The 15,786-nt window shown below is 34.7% G+C and overlaps 2 protein-coding genes across 2 annotated transcripts; both read right to left on the reverse strand.

Annotated features, from left to right (window-relative positions):
* Positions 1 to 1,367: 1,367 nt before the first annotated feature.
* Positions 1,368 to 1,922, reverse strand: LOC108319189 (phytochrome A-associated F-box protein). The gene has a single exon (XM_017550230.2). The coding sequence runs from the start codon at positions 1,920 to 1,922 to the stop codon at positions 1,434 to 1,436; it is 489 nt and encodes a 162-aa protein (XP_017405719.1). The 3' UTR covers positions 1,368 to 1,433.
* Positions 1,923 to 5,427: 3,505 nt separating this feature from the next.
* LOC108319198 (nucleolar protein 12) lies at positions 5,428 to 13,407 on the reverse strand. The gene is made up of 6 exons (XM_017550245.2): positions 12,576 to 13,407; positions 12,405 to 12,463; positions 12,007 to 12,076; positions 11,755 to 11,880; positions 11,537 to 11,665; positions 5,428 to 6,183 (listed from the first exon to the last, which is right to left on the reverse strand). The coding sequence occupies exons 1-6, from the start codon at positions 13,257 to 13,259 to the stop codon at positions 5,704 to 5,706; spliced, it is 1,548 nt and encodes a 515-aa protein (XP_017405734.1). The 5' UTR covers positions 13,260 to 13,407; the 3' UTR covers positions 5,428 to 5,703.
* Between the last annotated feature and the right edge of the window lie 2,379 nt (positions 13,408 to 15,786).

Below are 15,786 nucleotides of genomic sequence, written 5' to 3' on the forward strand. Positions count from 1 at the left end.
TCCTTAATATTTTAATATTATTTATTATTTTAATATTATTTAAAAATAATATTTCAATCACTTTCTCACCAAATCTGATCCTAATTTCTACCTACTAGTTTCTTCCATGCTAAGGAATCCAAATGCTGAAAATTTATTTTTACTATTTACTTTTTACTATTTACTATTTACTTTTTACTATTTACTATTCACTATTCACTTTTTACTATTCGATTTTCTTAAAAAAAAAATACTAAATAAGTTATCAAAAATTTTAACCTCTCCTTATAAAATTACTATAATTTTATATCCAAAATTTATATTTTTCTATCCATTAAAATTATTATTACTAATAAAATACTAAAATTTACTATAAATATTTTTCATGGGTCTTACAGTAATAATAATAATAATAAAAATAATAATAATAATACCCATAATAATACTAATAATAATAATACTAATAAAATTAATAATAATGATAATTCTTATTATTATTATTATTATAATAATAATAATAATAATCATAGTAATAATAATAATAATAATATTAATAATAATAATGATGATAATAATAATAAAAATAGAAATAATAATAATAATAATAGTAAAAATAATAAATAATAATAATAATACTAATATTAATAGTAATAATAATAATAGCGATAATTATAATAATAATAATAATAATAATAATAATAATAATAATAATAATAATATTAATAAGAATAATACTTATAAAATTAATAATAATAATAATAATAGTAATAATAATTATTATTATCATAATAATAATAATAATAATATTAATTAAATAATAATAATAATAATCGTATAGTAATAATAATTATTATTATAATACTAATACTAATAATAAAATAATAATAATAAGGGTTAAATATGTTTTTAGTCCCTAAACTATTGGCCGTTTCTGGTTTTCGTCCCTCTTTCAAAGTAAGGTACAATTTGGTCCTCATTCTTTTCGAAACTTTGATTTTAATCCTCGAAAACTAACACCGTTAAAAATGTGCTGACGTGACTAACGGTTGACTGACACACGATGTTTTTTTTGAAGTGTTTCTCACTTTTTCTCCCTTTCTCTCTTCCTTCCATCTTCCACAAACAAGAATATTGAAGTGAATAATTTGCCTCTACAATCGACGTAGCACAGAAAGAAGAAGCTTGAGCGATGATAAAAAGAAAAAGAAAACCGTGAAGGGGAAAGAAACTTGGTGATGGAAACTTCGCAAGCAAAGATTTGCAATCTGACATGTAAGCGCTTAAAATAATGGAATGTCGTGATCTGAATGAAGCTGAATCACTCGTGTGTTTATAGCAGCAAGAAACTCCAAAATGAAAATGACAGATAGAAAGATACATTGGTGTAAATAAAAATGTAGTACAGAAAGTCTAAACGAGATTTGAAACAGAGAATTGTTGTGAGAATGAATGAATCAAGTGTACATGGGAACATCGGTCCAAGCACCGGAGACATGTCCGTTCTCGCAAACATAGGCTCTTACCACAGGCTCTCCGTCGTCGTGAAAGCCGAACACACGGTGGAGGCAGAAGGCAGAGTGGAGATCCCAGGTGAATTTGCAGGCGTAGAAGGCGCAGGGCAGATCCAGCTTCCTCTTGTTGTCGTCGTGAATGGTTCTCCAAACCCTAGTGCGTTTGAAGTTCTTCAAAACGCCTCTAAAGAGGCGATACTTCTTCTTCTCCTCCTTGTGCACGCAACCCGGCCAATCGCAAACGTACAGGATATCGTCGCGGAACTGCCTCCCGAGCAGCTTGCTCCCCTGCTCCCGGCTTAGGCTCCAACTCCCCGACGCCAGGTGCGACCGCCACGACCGCGATACCTTCCGCTTCTTGCACGCGCCATTCGAAATGACGCCCGCGCTCACCGGCTCCGCCAGCCGCGACGCCTCCGACTCCGTCGCCATGTAGAGCAGAAGAAGAAGAGGGGTGAAGTTGGGTGGAAGATGTAACCAGGGATGAAGTTGGGTGGAAGACGGAAGGAAGAGAGAGAAGGGGAGAAAAAGTGAGAAACACTTCAAAAAAAAAATCGTGTCAGTCAACCGTTAGCCACGTCAGCACATTTTTAACGGTGTTAGTTTTCGAGGATTAAAACCAAAGTTTTGAAAAGAATGAGGACCAAATTGTACCTTACTTTGAAAGAGGGACGAAAACCAGAAACGGCCAATAGTTTAGGGACTAAAAACATATTTAACCCTAATAATAATAATAATTATTATTATTATTTTTTTTTTGTGAGTACTATTATTATTATTACTATTATTTTTATTAGTATTATTATTATTATTATTTTTGTTAGTATTATTATTATTACTACTATTATTTTTATTATTATTATTATTATTATTACTACAATTACAATAATAATAATAATTATTATTATTATTATAATAAAATAATAATTATTATTATTATTATTATTATTATAATAATAATAAAAGTAATAGAAATAATTACTATTATTTGTTGGCGTTTCAGCTATGCGAGGGGCTCGTTTCGTTGGTGTTCTTGTGGTGGTGGAGATCACAGAAACTCCCTCTTTCGAAGAAAATCGCGATGGCAGTGGAATGAGCTGCGATTTTCGTTTCATGTTTTAGATTAGGGTATTTTTTTGAGAATTTTAGGGTTTTGTTTCTTCTGTTTTTGATTCTTCTCTGCAGATTTGGTTTCACAATTTAGGGTTAGGGTTCATGTGTTTGGGTTTTCTATGTGATATTGTGATTTGGGGTCTTCGTCTTCGTTTTATTTAGATTTTTTATTGTGCATTTGATTTTCGCAAAGAGTGATTTTGGGTGTTTCTTCTTTGTTTTGTGATTGAACGAAAGCTTTTACATGTTTCTCTGATTGATTCCCATTTTTTTGCCAATGAACCCTAATTCAAATAAAGAACTTTGACTTTCAAAAAGAACTTTGAGTTTATGGATCTTAAATTCCCAAAAAACGATTCCAGTGAAAGAAGCAAATCCTTAAATTCGATCAATGTGAAGTACAAAGGAACTCTAATTTTTCAAAATGAATTCCCAATTTTTATAAACCGTAAACTCTGAGTTTCTTTTTCCAATTCATAATTGGAAGAAACTATTTAGTTTAATTCACTTTTACCAAATTCTTTAAATTAAAAAAAAATACACGTTAGAATCGCTTAGAATAAATAACTAACTTCACGTCATTTAAAACATTATCATCAGCATGTGAGCATGTCACGAATATGGTATATAATCATTTAGAATAAATAACAAACTCCACTTCATTTAAAGCACTATCATCAGCATGTCACGTGTACGTAGTTGACGTTATTCCAATTTTAATAGCGGGACTCTAATTGTACCAATTTTACAAAAATTAGGACCCAATTGAAATAAAAAATAAGTAAGAGACTTAAAGAAAACCTAATTAAACTTTATTTTCATTATAAATATTATATGTATTAATTTAGATATTATAAAATTTTATATTATAAGATAAACTATTTAATGCATTATAAATTGGAATTTTCTTTTTAGAGATAAAGATAATGAAATATGGTTATTATAAATAATATATTAAAATGGTATGCATGATTCTTTTCTTTTCTTCATATTATAAATTTAAAATTAACATAAAATAATTGAGTTAAATTGTATAAATTTGTTTAATTTTTTTATTATTTTTAAATCTTTGACATTTTGTCGATATTTTATGTAGTGTTTATTATTAGCTATAATATTAATTTGGAACCAAAATTATAATTAAAACAACTATGCTTTTTCATGGCATAACTCAATTAAGTTAAATATTTAATATTTATAAATAATATAATAAAATATAATTTAGTTTTATTTTTAATATAATATAAACAATAAAATTCATTAAATATAATTTATATTCATTATTTTATATATAAAGAATGGTAAAGTTATTTATATTGGTCTAAATAATGGAAGATAAAGAATTGCTTTTTATATCACATAAACCATATTCTTATTTTTCTCATAAAAAAAGTTATTTATATATCATGTAATTTTAACATACTATAATTAGTAATAATGAAAATATAAACTTTCTTATTTTTCTCATAAAAATTCGTATTTATAACAAACTAAAAAATAATAATTCTACAATCATTCAAAAGTATACTATGAAAATTAATCTAATTTTAAGTGCACAAGTAAATTATAATTATTTTTAATAAAAATAATGTTAAACTATAAACAATTTATTGAAGAAAAATGAAATATATTATTGTTTTATTTTATTAAATTAAAAATATACTACTTATTGAATGAATTTTAGGTTAAAATAAAAAATCATTTTAGAATATGGTTTATGTTCATTCCATTAAGGGTCTTTCTTCTTGGACCTCTCTTTTCTCTTACTGCACCTGCATTAAAGTTGTAATTCTCAAGCTATCCCATAAAAGTTGTAATTATCATACTATTCCGTATTAAAATTACAAAAAAATATGTACACCTTATTTTTATATTTTTTGGATTGACTCTGGAATACACTTTTGAGTTTAAAAATGTTTTTCGGAACACAAAATCTAGAAAATATTAAAATATATTCCAAATTGAATGTTTCAAAAAAGTTTTTTTTGGATCAGGAAGTACTTTCCGAAATATTTAATTTGAAATACAAAAGGAATTTTCGAAATGAGGTCTCAGAATATTTTTTAATTTTGAAATATATTTTCGAGTTTAAAATATATTTTCACGAATCAAAAAATATCTTTCAGAATAATTATTTCATCAGAATAAAAAAACTTCCGAAATAAATATTTTAAAATATATTTCCAGATGTAAAAATGTCTTTGGACTTTTTTCTTGTTATTCTTATTTTTTAACTAATTTTTTTTATATATAAATGCATGACTTGTGCTTTTCTTGTTATTCTTATTTTATTTTTTATAAATTTTTTTTACTTTTGTAGAGTTTGGGGTGAAGGGGAACAGAGAAAATAGTGAAGATGGTGGTTCAGAGGCTAGGCTCTAGGAGGTGGAGTTTGTGAGCAGGAGAGTAGAAATAATGGAGAAAGGGAAGTGTGTTGCAAGGATTGGGAAGAGAAAGTAGGCTGGCTACATCTTTTACTTTGACTGAGGGGTAAAAGGGGAATTTTCAAATCTGGGGAGGTACAGGAAGAAATAAATAAAGGTGCAGGAAGTAGTAGCATTGTTACATTAAAGCACGTTAATATTATAACTAATATTTTTTCCAGCATTAAAACTATATATAGTTACTTCAACTAAAGGTCAATTTTAACTCAACCAAAGAAAAAAATAAATTGTACCATAGATGAGTTTACAGATACAATTAAATCTCAAAATCCTGCCTGTTTCATCGTCCACCAAGTTACCAACCCAGCTAATAAAATGACAAGTTTTGTTGAATGTTGTCATAATAAAGTATAAAACAATGTAATTAAAAAAAGCTATCGTGAAAGAATCGAAAAATGCTCGTTCCATAGGTAGGAGATGCAAAAAAGCCACTAACCGGGCCTAAAGTTGGAAATTACAACCTACCAATAAAAGCACATTATAAACTAAAATTACATATCAAATTTGAAATAATAAGTGATGAGACAACGTTGAATTGATTTCTTGATTCATCTTTATCAGTCGTCCACTAAGAACTGTAAGAAATCTTCCATTGCCTTGAATCCATGCTACAAAAATTTCTCCATGTGTGCACTTCCTCTCCACAACAACTATAGTTACCTGTTCTTTTTTACTTTCTTATTACGCATGGCGCTGTCTGGAGTACGACTATCAAGCTTGCGTTTTATCCCTGCTTGTTTTGGTGCACCACTCTTCTCCTTGTGCAAATTTGCTTTAGCCTTTCTGGCAGCCACTGAAGGTCTCTTTGTCAGGCGTTGTTTTGGCTTTTCTCCACCTTGGGTTTTCTTGTGCACATCTGATTTGGTAGCACGTAGACCCTGATAAGATGCATTGGCTTTTCTGTTTGACCTGTTAACACTGCTCGAAGGAGACCGTGAAGCCACAGAAAATTTCTTTGAAGGAGTACCAGGAGCTTGTGTTGATGATGTGTTTGGCCTTTTAGAAGGGGTAGGAGCTTGTGTTGAGGATGGGTTTGACCTTTTAGATGGGGTAGCATCTGCTTTGGCATGAGAGAGTCTCAACTCTCGGTCTCGAAGCTTCAAGTTCCTTTTCTTAACAACAAATTTAGCAGCTTCCTGCATTTACAAGACAAAACTTTTAATAATTAATTGACATATGGGATTAAGACATGAAAGAAGTTTGAAACATTCTTTATGCCACGTTTATTTTGAATGCAATAACACTACCTCTAATAACAACCTAACATGTCTAAATTCACAACCAATCAAACACCATTTTGAATACCAACACGACACTGACTTTATACAAGTAAATTTGAAGAATTAGCAGTATAAACCAAATGAAGTAACAGTTCATTCACAACATAGTAATCAACACAAGACACCCTAAATGTTCATTCTGCACTTCGAAGGTCAGGAGTACTCGCCACAAGTATTGGACTACAACTATGCGATTTACAATTCATTGAATTTATGCAGAATACGTGCAGATTTCGTTAGCCATATAATTAATTATGTCATACTATGCCACACTTCGTTGGTAAGCCAGAAGAAGGATCGGGGGATGAGTGCCTAGCTCTTCAGGGATGGGTGCAGAGGTGTGGAATAACAGCACTTGATCTTGCAATAACACAGGCTCTGCAAGGGCATCAGGGAGAAAGTACCAAAGTCAGCCCGGTCTTCATTTCAAATCTCAAGGGCTGAGAGCAGAAACAAATCGCCAGACCCTCCAGCTTCTTTCCTTCAATTTCAACATTAATCACTTGAAGCAAACCACCTCCGTTCCTACCATTTCATCTCCCCCCTTCCTCTTAGATAGTACATCTCCCAAAGCAAACAAAGGCTTTAAAAGGACTGGTGAGAAAAAAGATGTAAGCAAGTAATTTTTTTCAGCTCCGGATCAGCAGAACTAATGATTACAATGGTTTCAAACCCTTTCACTGCAGATCCATCCACAGCAATTGTGAAGTTTTATAAGCTTCTTCATTGTAAGAAAATATCCTAACAGGACTCATAGGTCTGTTAATAACAATATCATAGGGTTTTTAACTTATGCAAGTGGGCGAGAGAATTAGTTGTTGATATTTGTTGGATTGTGGAGCTGAGAAGAGAGCTAATACAAATTGCCTAAAAAATTGAAGGGAGGTTGACAGATCATGCTGTCATTTAAGAGAAGATCAGGGGCTAAGGGCACTGAGAGGTTTCTGCAGAGCTATAATCTTGGGGATTTCCAAACACTATGTGTTAGGAAGTTAAAAATATATGAGCGGAGGAATAAAGGAGGAATACCGAACGGTAGCCGGAAGGAAGGAGGGAATGACCGAACGGTAGCTGGAAGGAAGGTTGGAAGCAGAGGCCGAGCGGTAGCCAAAGGAAAGAGGGAAGTACCGAACGGGAGCTGGAAGGAGGAGGGAAGTAGATGCCAAGCGGTAACCAGAAGGGAGTAGGGAAGTACAGCCCGAACGATATCTACACTAATACCGAATGGTGGGAGGAAGGAGTGAACGGTGGGAGGAAGGAGTGAAGGAACCGAACGGTATATACACTAATACCAAACGGTAGAGCATGAATAAAAAGGGCAGGAAAGTTTGTTAGGTTGCTAGGGGGAGCGAGAGGGTATAAATAAACCTTCTGTGATTCTGTTGAGTAGCTAGCATTTCTTACGTTTTGTAAACAGGTCTTGGACCTTGTTGAGGGGGATTAGGCTCCCGAGTTGTTATTGTTTTCGTTTTACAGTTACAGTGAATACATACGATTACAGAGATTATACACATTTCCTTTGTTTTCTCTTGTTTAATTGCTTTGGCGTGAGTGGCTGTTGCGAGAAAAGTTAGGTCTCTTACTCAGATACCTAACACTATGTAACAATATACTGAGTTTATATCATTCATCAATCTAAACTTGTAGGTTCTGGTCATATATGAATTGTCACAACTTAGTGAGCTTTACAAGAATGTGGAGTTGTGGACTAATGTAATCGGACACACATAAACAGAGCCTAAATCATGCGGACTTAAAATGCAGTGCACAACAGACAGCTAACAGGATAACCCAATGCAAGATGACTTCTACTTTGAGATAATAAAATACAAACACCATTTACGTTGTGTTTGTATGTAATAAGATGAATGTTCCAAAAATAAGAAAATAACTAGAAAAATTTGTAATTTATTAATAGTAAAAAATCAATGCCTCTTCATGGAATGCAGTTATTTATATGATAAACACGGTAACAACAGAAACCAAGGAACATATAAAGGAAGAAAAATAAATAAAGACCTCTTTTAAAGGTAGGGAAACACCTTAAGAAAATAGAACAGGTGAGACTACCCGGCCACTCAGCAGGAAAAATAAAGAAGGAAACGGGTATGCTGAGATGGGAAAGAGGACAGAGACCTCTCTTCATTGCTGAGCACATGACCAGATAAAGAAAATTGTGCAGTGACACATAAAAGTGGACAAAATCACTGCCAGAGGTTGCTCAGTGCAAGAAAGGTGTTTGGTTTCACAAATCAGAAACATACGAGTTGTTCTGATATAGAACATCATGAAATGGCTTCTTAAGTGATGCATTGAAACAAGATTGTAAATATGGGATTTTTCCCATTGAATGAAGGACGGTAACAGTAGCAGCATGAAGATCCATAATTTTCAAGGATGGAAGGAACCATTGGCCGCTATTTCTCCTGCTAGCTCAAAACACAGCAGCTATTAGGTTCCTGGGTTTGGAACCTAACAACACACTCGATAAAAGAGATGAAACCCAAACAATAACACTCACTGACAACAGATGTTAGGTTTCTAATTAGGAAACCCAACCACAATGCACTCTCACACACACACACAGAAAGAATGAAAGAATGCTGTTATTCACAAGTAATCTCAATGTACAGTGAATGTCACGAGAGCATAACCTCTCTCAACAGAGTTCCTTGAACCTGTTATGTATCTTACAATCACCAAAAGTCCTCTACCCTTTTCTAATAGAGGTATTTATAATACCAGTTTTTCCCGCCCACTTACTAACAGCCACTTAACCGTTAAGATAGTTAAGTCATCTAGTTCTCTACCTCCTCTTGTAAACTAACCAGGGTCTATCAACAGATAATAGAGATGAAAGAATGGATTCTCTTATTCACAGTAATAGCATTGTCACTTTACAAAGAATGGGGTTGGGAGCATAACCTCCCTGGTTGAGAGCATAACCTCTCTCTACAGGCTAAACCTGACTTTACAAAATAATACTCGATAATCCTCTGCAGAGTTACAAGAGCTCTATTTATATCAGCTCTGACTCGCTACCCCTTTAACAACCGACACCCCCACACCCTTAACTCCTAAACCCACCTATTCTATCATCCTATATCCTAACATTACACCCCCTGCAGAACAACCTTGTCCTCAAGGTTGGAACCGAAAAACTTGGTATCTTGGCTCCTCTTCATCTTGTTATCATCTGAAGAGAATCCACTGGCTACTGCCCACCAATTCAGTTCGGGAGGCTTAGGTGGTGGCAATTCCTCCTCCACTATCTTCCATTCTTTCTCTTTCCTTCCTATCACCCCCAAATCCCACACCAAGGTCCACGGTTCTACTTCCTTTATTTTTAACAAAGCTTCTGGCTCCCCCCACCTTCTAGCTAGTGTTGGATCCCCCTTGTCGAATACCTTCTTCCCTCCTATAATGGGCAACACCGTTCGGTTTCGTCCTTTAACGGGCAACACCGTTTGGTTTCATCCTTTAATGGTCAATACCATTCGGTTCCTTCCCGCTATCTTCAACCGTTCTGTCCGTGTTGGTTTTCTTCCTCTGCTCATCCCCCAAGGTCACGTGGTACGGTTGGGTATCCTCCATGGGTAAACCTCGTTCCTCGACCAGTCCCTTGCCTATGAAATTGTGGTTGGCTCCACTATCGGTCAAAACCATACACATTCGACCCCTATCAAACTGTTTGACTTCATCACTTTTGGATGAGTGAGGCCTCCAGCCGAGAAAATGGACATCTCCATCTGCTTCCGGTCTACTTCGGTTTCAGCTTCCTCAATCTCCACCTCTTCATCCTCCCCCAAAATAATCGTCCCTCGACTCTTTTCTGGCCACTGATGGCCTGGACCGAACGGTCGTCCCAAATTATGGCGATCGGCTTCTGACCGCTCGATAACTTTCAATCGGCATGGGTTATAGCAATAGGTCTCGGACAGTGTCACCTCTTCGCTCGGTCGTCCCCAAGACGACTGGTCTTCAATCCCGCTCCCGTTCCCGACCTTTTCGCCTCCTTGGAATTCTTCAACATCCTTTGCAATCCGCATCGCCATCGTCCCCGTCTGTTTCGATGCCGCCAAACGCTTAACATAGGTTCCAAACCTTGTCACCAAGGCTTCCTTCAACCCATCCCATGAACGATTCTCTGTTTTCTCCTTCCAGGCTCTGAACCAGTAGCCCGCCCTACCCTCCATGCTTATGTCCGCGAATCGCACTTTCTCCTCCTCCGCTACTCCTTGAAGCTCGAAAACCCTCTCCGCCCTATTGATCTAGTTTAACGGGTCCAGCCCTTCGAAAGCGGTTAATTCAACCCTTTTCTGCCATTGATTTTGCACCTCCTGGTGATCGCCACCGTGATTGTGGGTTTGGGTCTCACCGTGACCGCCAATATCCTCCTCGCACCGTCGCTGGTTCCCGTTTATGGAAGCCTGACTTCCACCTGATTGTTCGTCGTTGTTGTGAGCCCGCGCCCCCATCATCCTCATTATTTCTTGCAAATCTTGGCGTATTGCAGCATAATCTTTGCATATTGTTGCATAATCTGGTCGCAGTTCCCCTGTCTACGCCTTCATTCTATCAACCACAATTTCCTTCACCCTCACACGATTCCGGCAGCGTCTCGATCCAACAGTCCCCTCCCAAGCGGATCCGGCAGGTCGAACCAATTTATTAGGTTCCTGGGTTTGGAACCTAACAACACACTCAATAAAAGAGATGAAACCCAAACAATAACACCCACTGACAACAGATAATAGAGATGAAAGAATGGATTCTCTTATTCACAATAATAGAATTGTCACTTTACAGAGAATAGGGTTGGGAGCATAACCTCCCTGGTTGAGAGCATAACCTCTCTCTACAAGCTAAACTTGACTTTACAAAATAATACTCGATAATCCTCTGCAAAGTTACAAGAGCTCTATTTATATCAGCTCTGACCCGCTACCCCTTTAACAACCGACACCCCCACACCCTTAACTCCTAAACCCACCTATTCTCTTATTCAGAAATAGATAACAAGCAATTCCAAAAGAAATCATACAAAATAAAATAGTCTCTAGGGCCTTGTCAACCACAAATACCCCTATAATTTCACCAAAAGCAAGGTACACAAGAACATCAACTATAATATACTTGAACTAAATATGAAAAGAGCCTATAGTAAGAAAGTATATGCAAAATGCACTATTCAGACCCCTGAACACACCTTTGTTTTAAATAGCACATAAGCAATACCCTTTCCAACATTAAGATGAGCATCTCGAACAACTCTGACAGCTTCCACACTTGATTCCAGGTTGGATATACCACAAAATAACTGATAAAGTTCTTCATCCTATAGAAAAGGATCAAATTATAGATTTATTACACAACAATGACACAATTCTATGGCCTCGAATATAAAATTATCTATTAGAAACACACCTTCACATCAAATGGGAGGTTGCCCACAAAAACAGTTCTCTTGTTGTCATAAAGAGGAACACTTTCTCCTTTATGTTTCTTGCGGGGTGGGCATGCCCTATCAACACGAATGTGATTTCCTTCAACCTACAGCCAGACGAATATACAATAATATTTAAAAAAAGTCAACTACTAACATTGTAACAAAAAGAAATACAAGGTAAACAGCATATTTGATCCAATCGACCTCAACTTTGAGAGCCAAGGGCATACCAGTGACATGTTGTGAGACAAAGAAGCCTGTGCCGATTGCTCGGTTTTGAAAACAATGTATGCATGTACACTGCAAAAAAAAATACAATATTTGTCTATTAGAAACGGACAGAAAGCATTCTTTAAACAGAAAAGGCTTTTATTGTTATTAGACTCAGTACAAGTCACCTAAGACCACCAGAAGAAAACTATACCTATTTGCAAAATAAAATGTATGAAACGAGCTTTTATAGTCCTCCTTAGAATGAAATAAATAAATAAAAACAACCATAATGATTTCTCGAAACCAAAAACAAACTGGTTTTACCTTTCTAAAGAATCCATGGAATCATTTCAAAATAAATGTAATAAAAAATAACGGCATTCACTACAAACGATCAACAATTCAGAAAAATTACCTATCAGCGGCATCATTTATTTTCTTCGCAAGGATGGCTCCCTTTCTAGGTTTCTTAGTCTGGTTCACCACGAAAGAAGAACAAAACGCATGAAGTTATCATTCCAATAAAAAAACAACTAAAACCTCAACCGTACAAAACAAACTCACACAAAAGAAGAGGAAAACCTACATCTTGTATCGGAACAGAACGAATCCTCACAGACTCGACTTCACCAAACTTTTTAAACTCCTTCAACAGAATCTTCTTTTTCACCTTGAGAGGCAAATTCCCCACAAAGACAGTCCTCAAAAGTTTATTCTCGTCATCAAAACCTTCCTTTGCAACCATCGTATCAGCTGGATCATCCAACGACTTCCTCTTGTTCCCAACAGTTTTATTCTCAATCCCTTCCTTTTGAACTTCCTCCATAAGCCCATATCTCTTCTCCTCCCACTCTCTTTCAACTTCGTCCCTTTTCCTCTTTCTTTTCCCAACTGCTTCTGCACCCAAATCAAGGCCTCCTTCTCTTCCTTCATCGGAACCGCGTTTCCTCTTCTCCGATTTCTCCGAAACTTCGGTTACAGAAACTGAATCAAGGGCTGAGCTTTTCTCTTTGTTCTTCTTGCGCTTCTTCTCGTCGCCGGCATCGCGGTTCTCGGCGTTGCCGTTGTTAGGGATGTGAGCTTGGTTGGTTGTGTCGGAAAGTGGAACAGGTTTTCTTCGAAAGGGGTTTTCGTCGGAAAATAGAGAGGCAGCGGTTGCGGTGCCCTGTTCTGGCGCGTTGCCGAAGAGCTTGTTGAAAATGCTGGAAGGGGAAGAAACGTTATCGGTTTGAGGGGTTTGTTGCGGGTCCTTAGGTTTCTTCTTGCCCATTGGTGAATTGGATTGGAAGAAATCAGAAATCGGTTAATTCTTCCAGGAAGAAGAGAGCTTTGTAAGAAACCCTAAAATAGGTTTAAGGTGGAGGAAGGAAGGGAAAGCAGGAAGTAGGAAACTTCAAATATGTTTTTGAGCACACACAAAAAAAAACTTTGAAATCATAAATATTATAATCCCTATTTTCTAACCACGTCTCCATGATTATTAATTAATTAACTAGCATTTTAGTTTCTTAAGTAAAGTATTTTTTTCATTTTATATGATTATACTTCTGCTAAATTAATATATATGCATATGATAATTTATAATAAAAAAATTTAAAGACATATAAATTATATTTTATATTTAGGAAATGATTTATATTATAATTTAGAATTTCTTTTTAAGAATCTTGAAAATGATGTAAGGGTAGTGGTGATGATAAAAGGTTAGTACAGTAACGTGGTTTTCTATTAAAGAAAATTCATTTGTTTAGAAGACTATCTTTATACTTTCTTTTTATACTTTCTTTTTAAGCTTTCCATTTATATTATTTTTATCATTTTAATCTCAATTTTCATTCTTAAAGATGTAAGATTCCTCTTCGTGAAAAGTTTTACATATTCATCCAATCAGAATTAAAAAAATCATAAATTCATTTTTTACCATTTTGAGTAGTTTTGAAGTTTGCATGAATTTGATATCCAAAATATATGTGATTTAAATATATTCAAAATAATATTTGTTGTTTTGTGATCATGATTATATATTTAGATTTTAAATTAAAATTTATATTATTTATTTTTTTACTCTTTAGTAAGTATATCAAATTGTATAAGTAATAAAAATAGTAAGTTTAAATATAATTTTTCTAAAGAATTTACATTTGCTTAATTAATTATGATTATTTATTAATTTAAACAACCATAAATAAGAACATTAACTTGAAGGCTTGAATAACTTTATCTTTTCTCTTTAATGGATACACTCACAATTTTATAGAGTAATCATCAATGAACGTAACAAAATATTGAGCATCATTAAGTGACCTTTCATATGTTAAACAAACATATGAATGTACAATGTCCAAAATATGTTTCTTCTGTTTCTGCTATCAAATTTATGGAAGAATAATATACGTTGTTTATTTGTAGACAATCTTCGCATAATTCAAGTGATTGGCCTTTTATACTTTGGAAATGATCTTTCATAAGGATTTCTAAACCCTTTTCGCTCATGTGATCCAATCTTTTATGCTACAACTTCTTACTTTCTTCTTAAGCAACATTTGTCTCTCTTTTGCATATCTTTCATTACATGATGTATAAAGATTTTTCTTTCTTGCCGTGAACAATAATCATGCTTCATCGGCTAAGTTTCCATTTTTCACCACCAAACTAGTTGTTTATTCCATCATCATTAACTTACCTATTGAGAGAAGGTGTAGGTGCATCTCAGGTACATGTCTTACCTTCTTGAGCACAAGTTTGTTTCTATTTTCTGTCATCAAAGTTACTTCTCCTATGTCCATAATATTGCTTGTGACATGATTATCCATCTTCATTGTTCTAAAATCTCCTTTTTGATAAGAGAGAAGAATCCCTCACGAGGAATAACATGGAAATATGCTCTGATATCTATTATCCAAGTGCAATCATTAAAAGCAACATTTAAATAGTTTACCTCACTAATAAGGAACACATTCTCACTATTTGATACCATTGTTGTCCAATCTTCTTATCTCTCTTCAAGAATATACATTATTGTTTGTCTTGGCCATCTTTTCCATAATAAAAACATGTCAAACTTATAAGGCAAGACTTGGATCTTCTTGTAACTTTCTATGTTTTCCTTTGCTTATATGTTCACTCCTTTCTTCTATGCTCAACAACATTGGCTTTTGAGTGAATATTAATTTCCCTTTCTTTCCTTCTAGATTGTTCATTCAACAAACTATTTGTAATAGTATCCAAATTAAGCTTTTCGTCTAGTATTGAATTGCTGAGAGTGACAACCAATGTGTCCCATCTCTCAAATAGAGAACTAAGGAGTATAAGAGTTTGCAACTTATCATCAATCTTCATACTTGTTTTCATTAATTGATTCACAACACCTTTGAAGGTGTTTAAATGCTCAATCATATTCAAGTCATCAAAATACTCCATTTTTACCAATCGTTTGACAAGATGAGCTTTGTTTATATGAGTTTTCTTTTGTATCATAGATTCAAGCTTCGTCCACAACTAGGGATGGCAACGGGCCGGGTTCGGGGCGGATAGTATGATACCCGAACCCGACCCGCATGTAGAAAAGTGTACCCGTTATCCGCCCCGCAACCCGCCGGGTATCCGCATAAATAAAACCCGCGGATTTTTTCAACCCGCGGATACCCGTTGGATACCCATTAACAGTGTCTATGTTATTATTATCGAAGTCAGTTTTCACCCAAACTGCATTTTCCTCTTTTTTTCAAAACTTATAAACCGTACATCTTCACTTCAAAACTCAGACCTACACCAAAATATTTCAGATCTACATCAGA

The sequence above is a fragment of the Vigna angularis genome, chromosome 10, assembly GCF_016808095.1.
Source record: "Vigna angularis cultivar LongXiaoDou No.4 chromosome 10, ASM1680809v1, whole genome shotgun sequence".
In the NCBI taxonomy this organism is placed as follows: domain Eukaryota; kingdom Viridiplantae; phylum Streptophyta; class Magnoliopsida; order Fabales; family Fabaceae; genus Vigna; species Vigna angularis.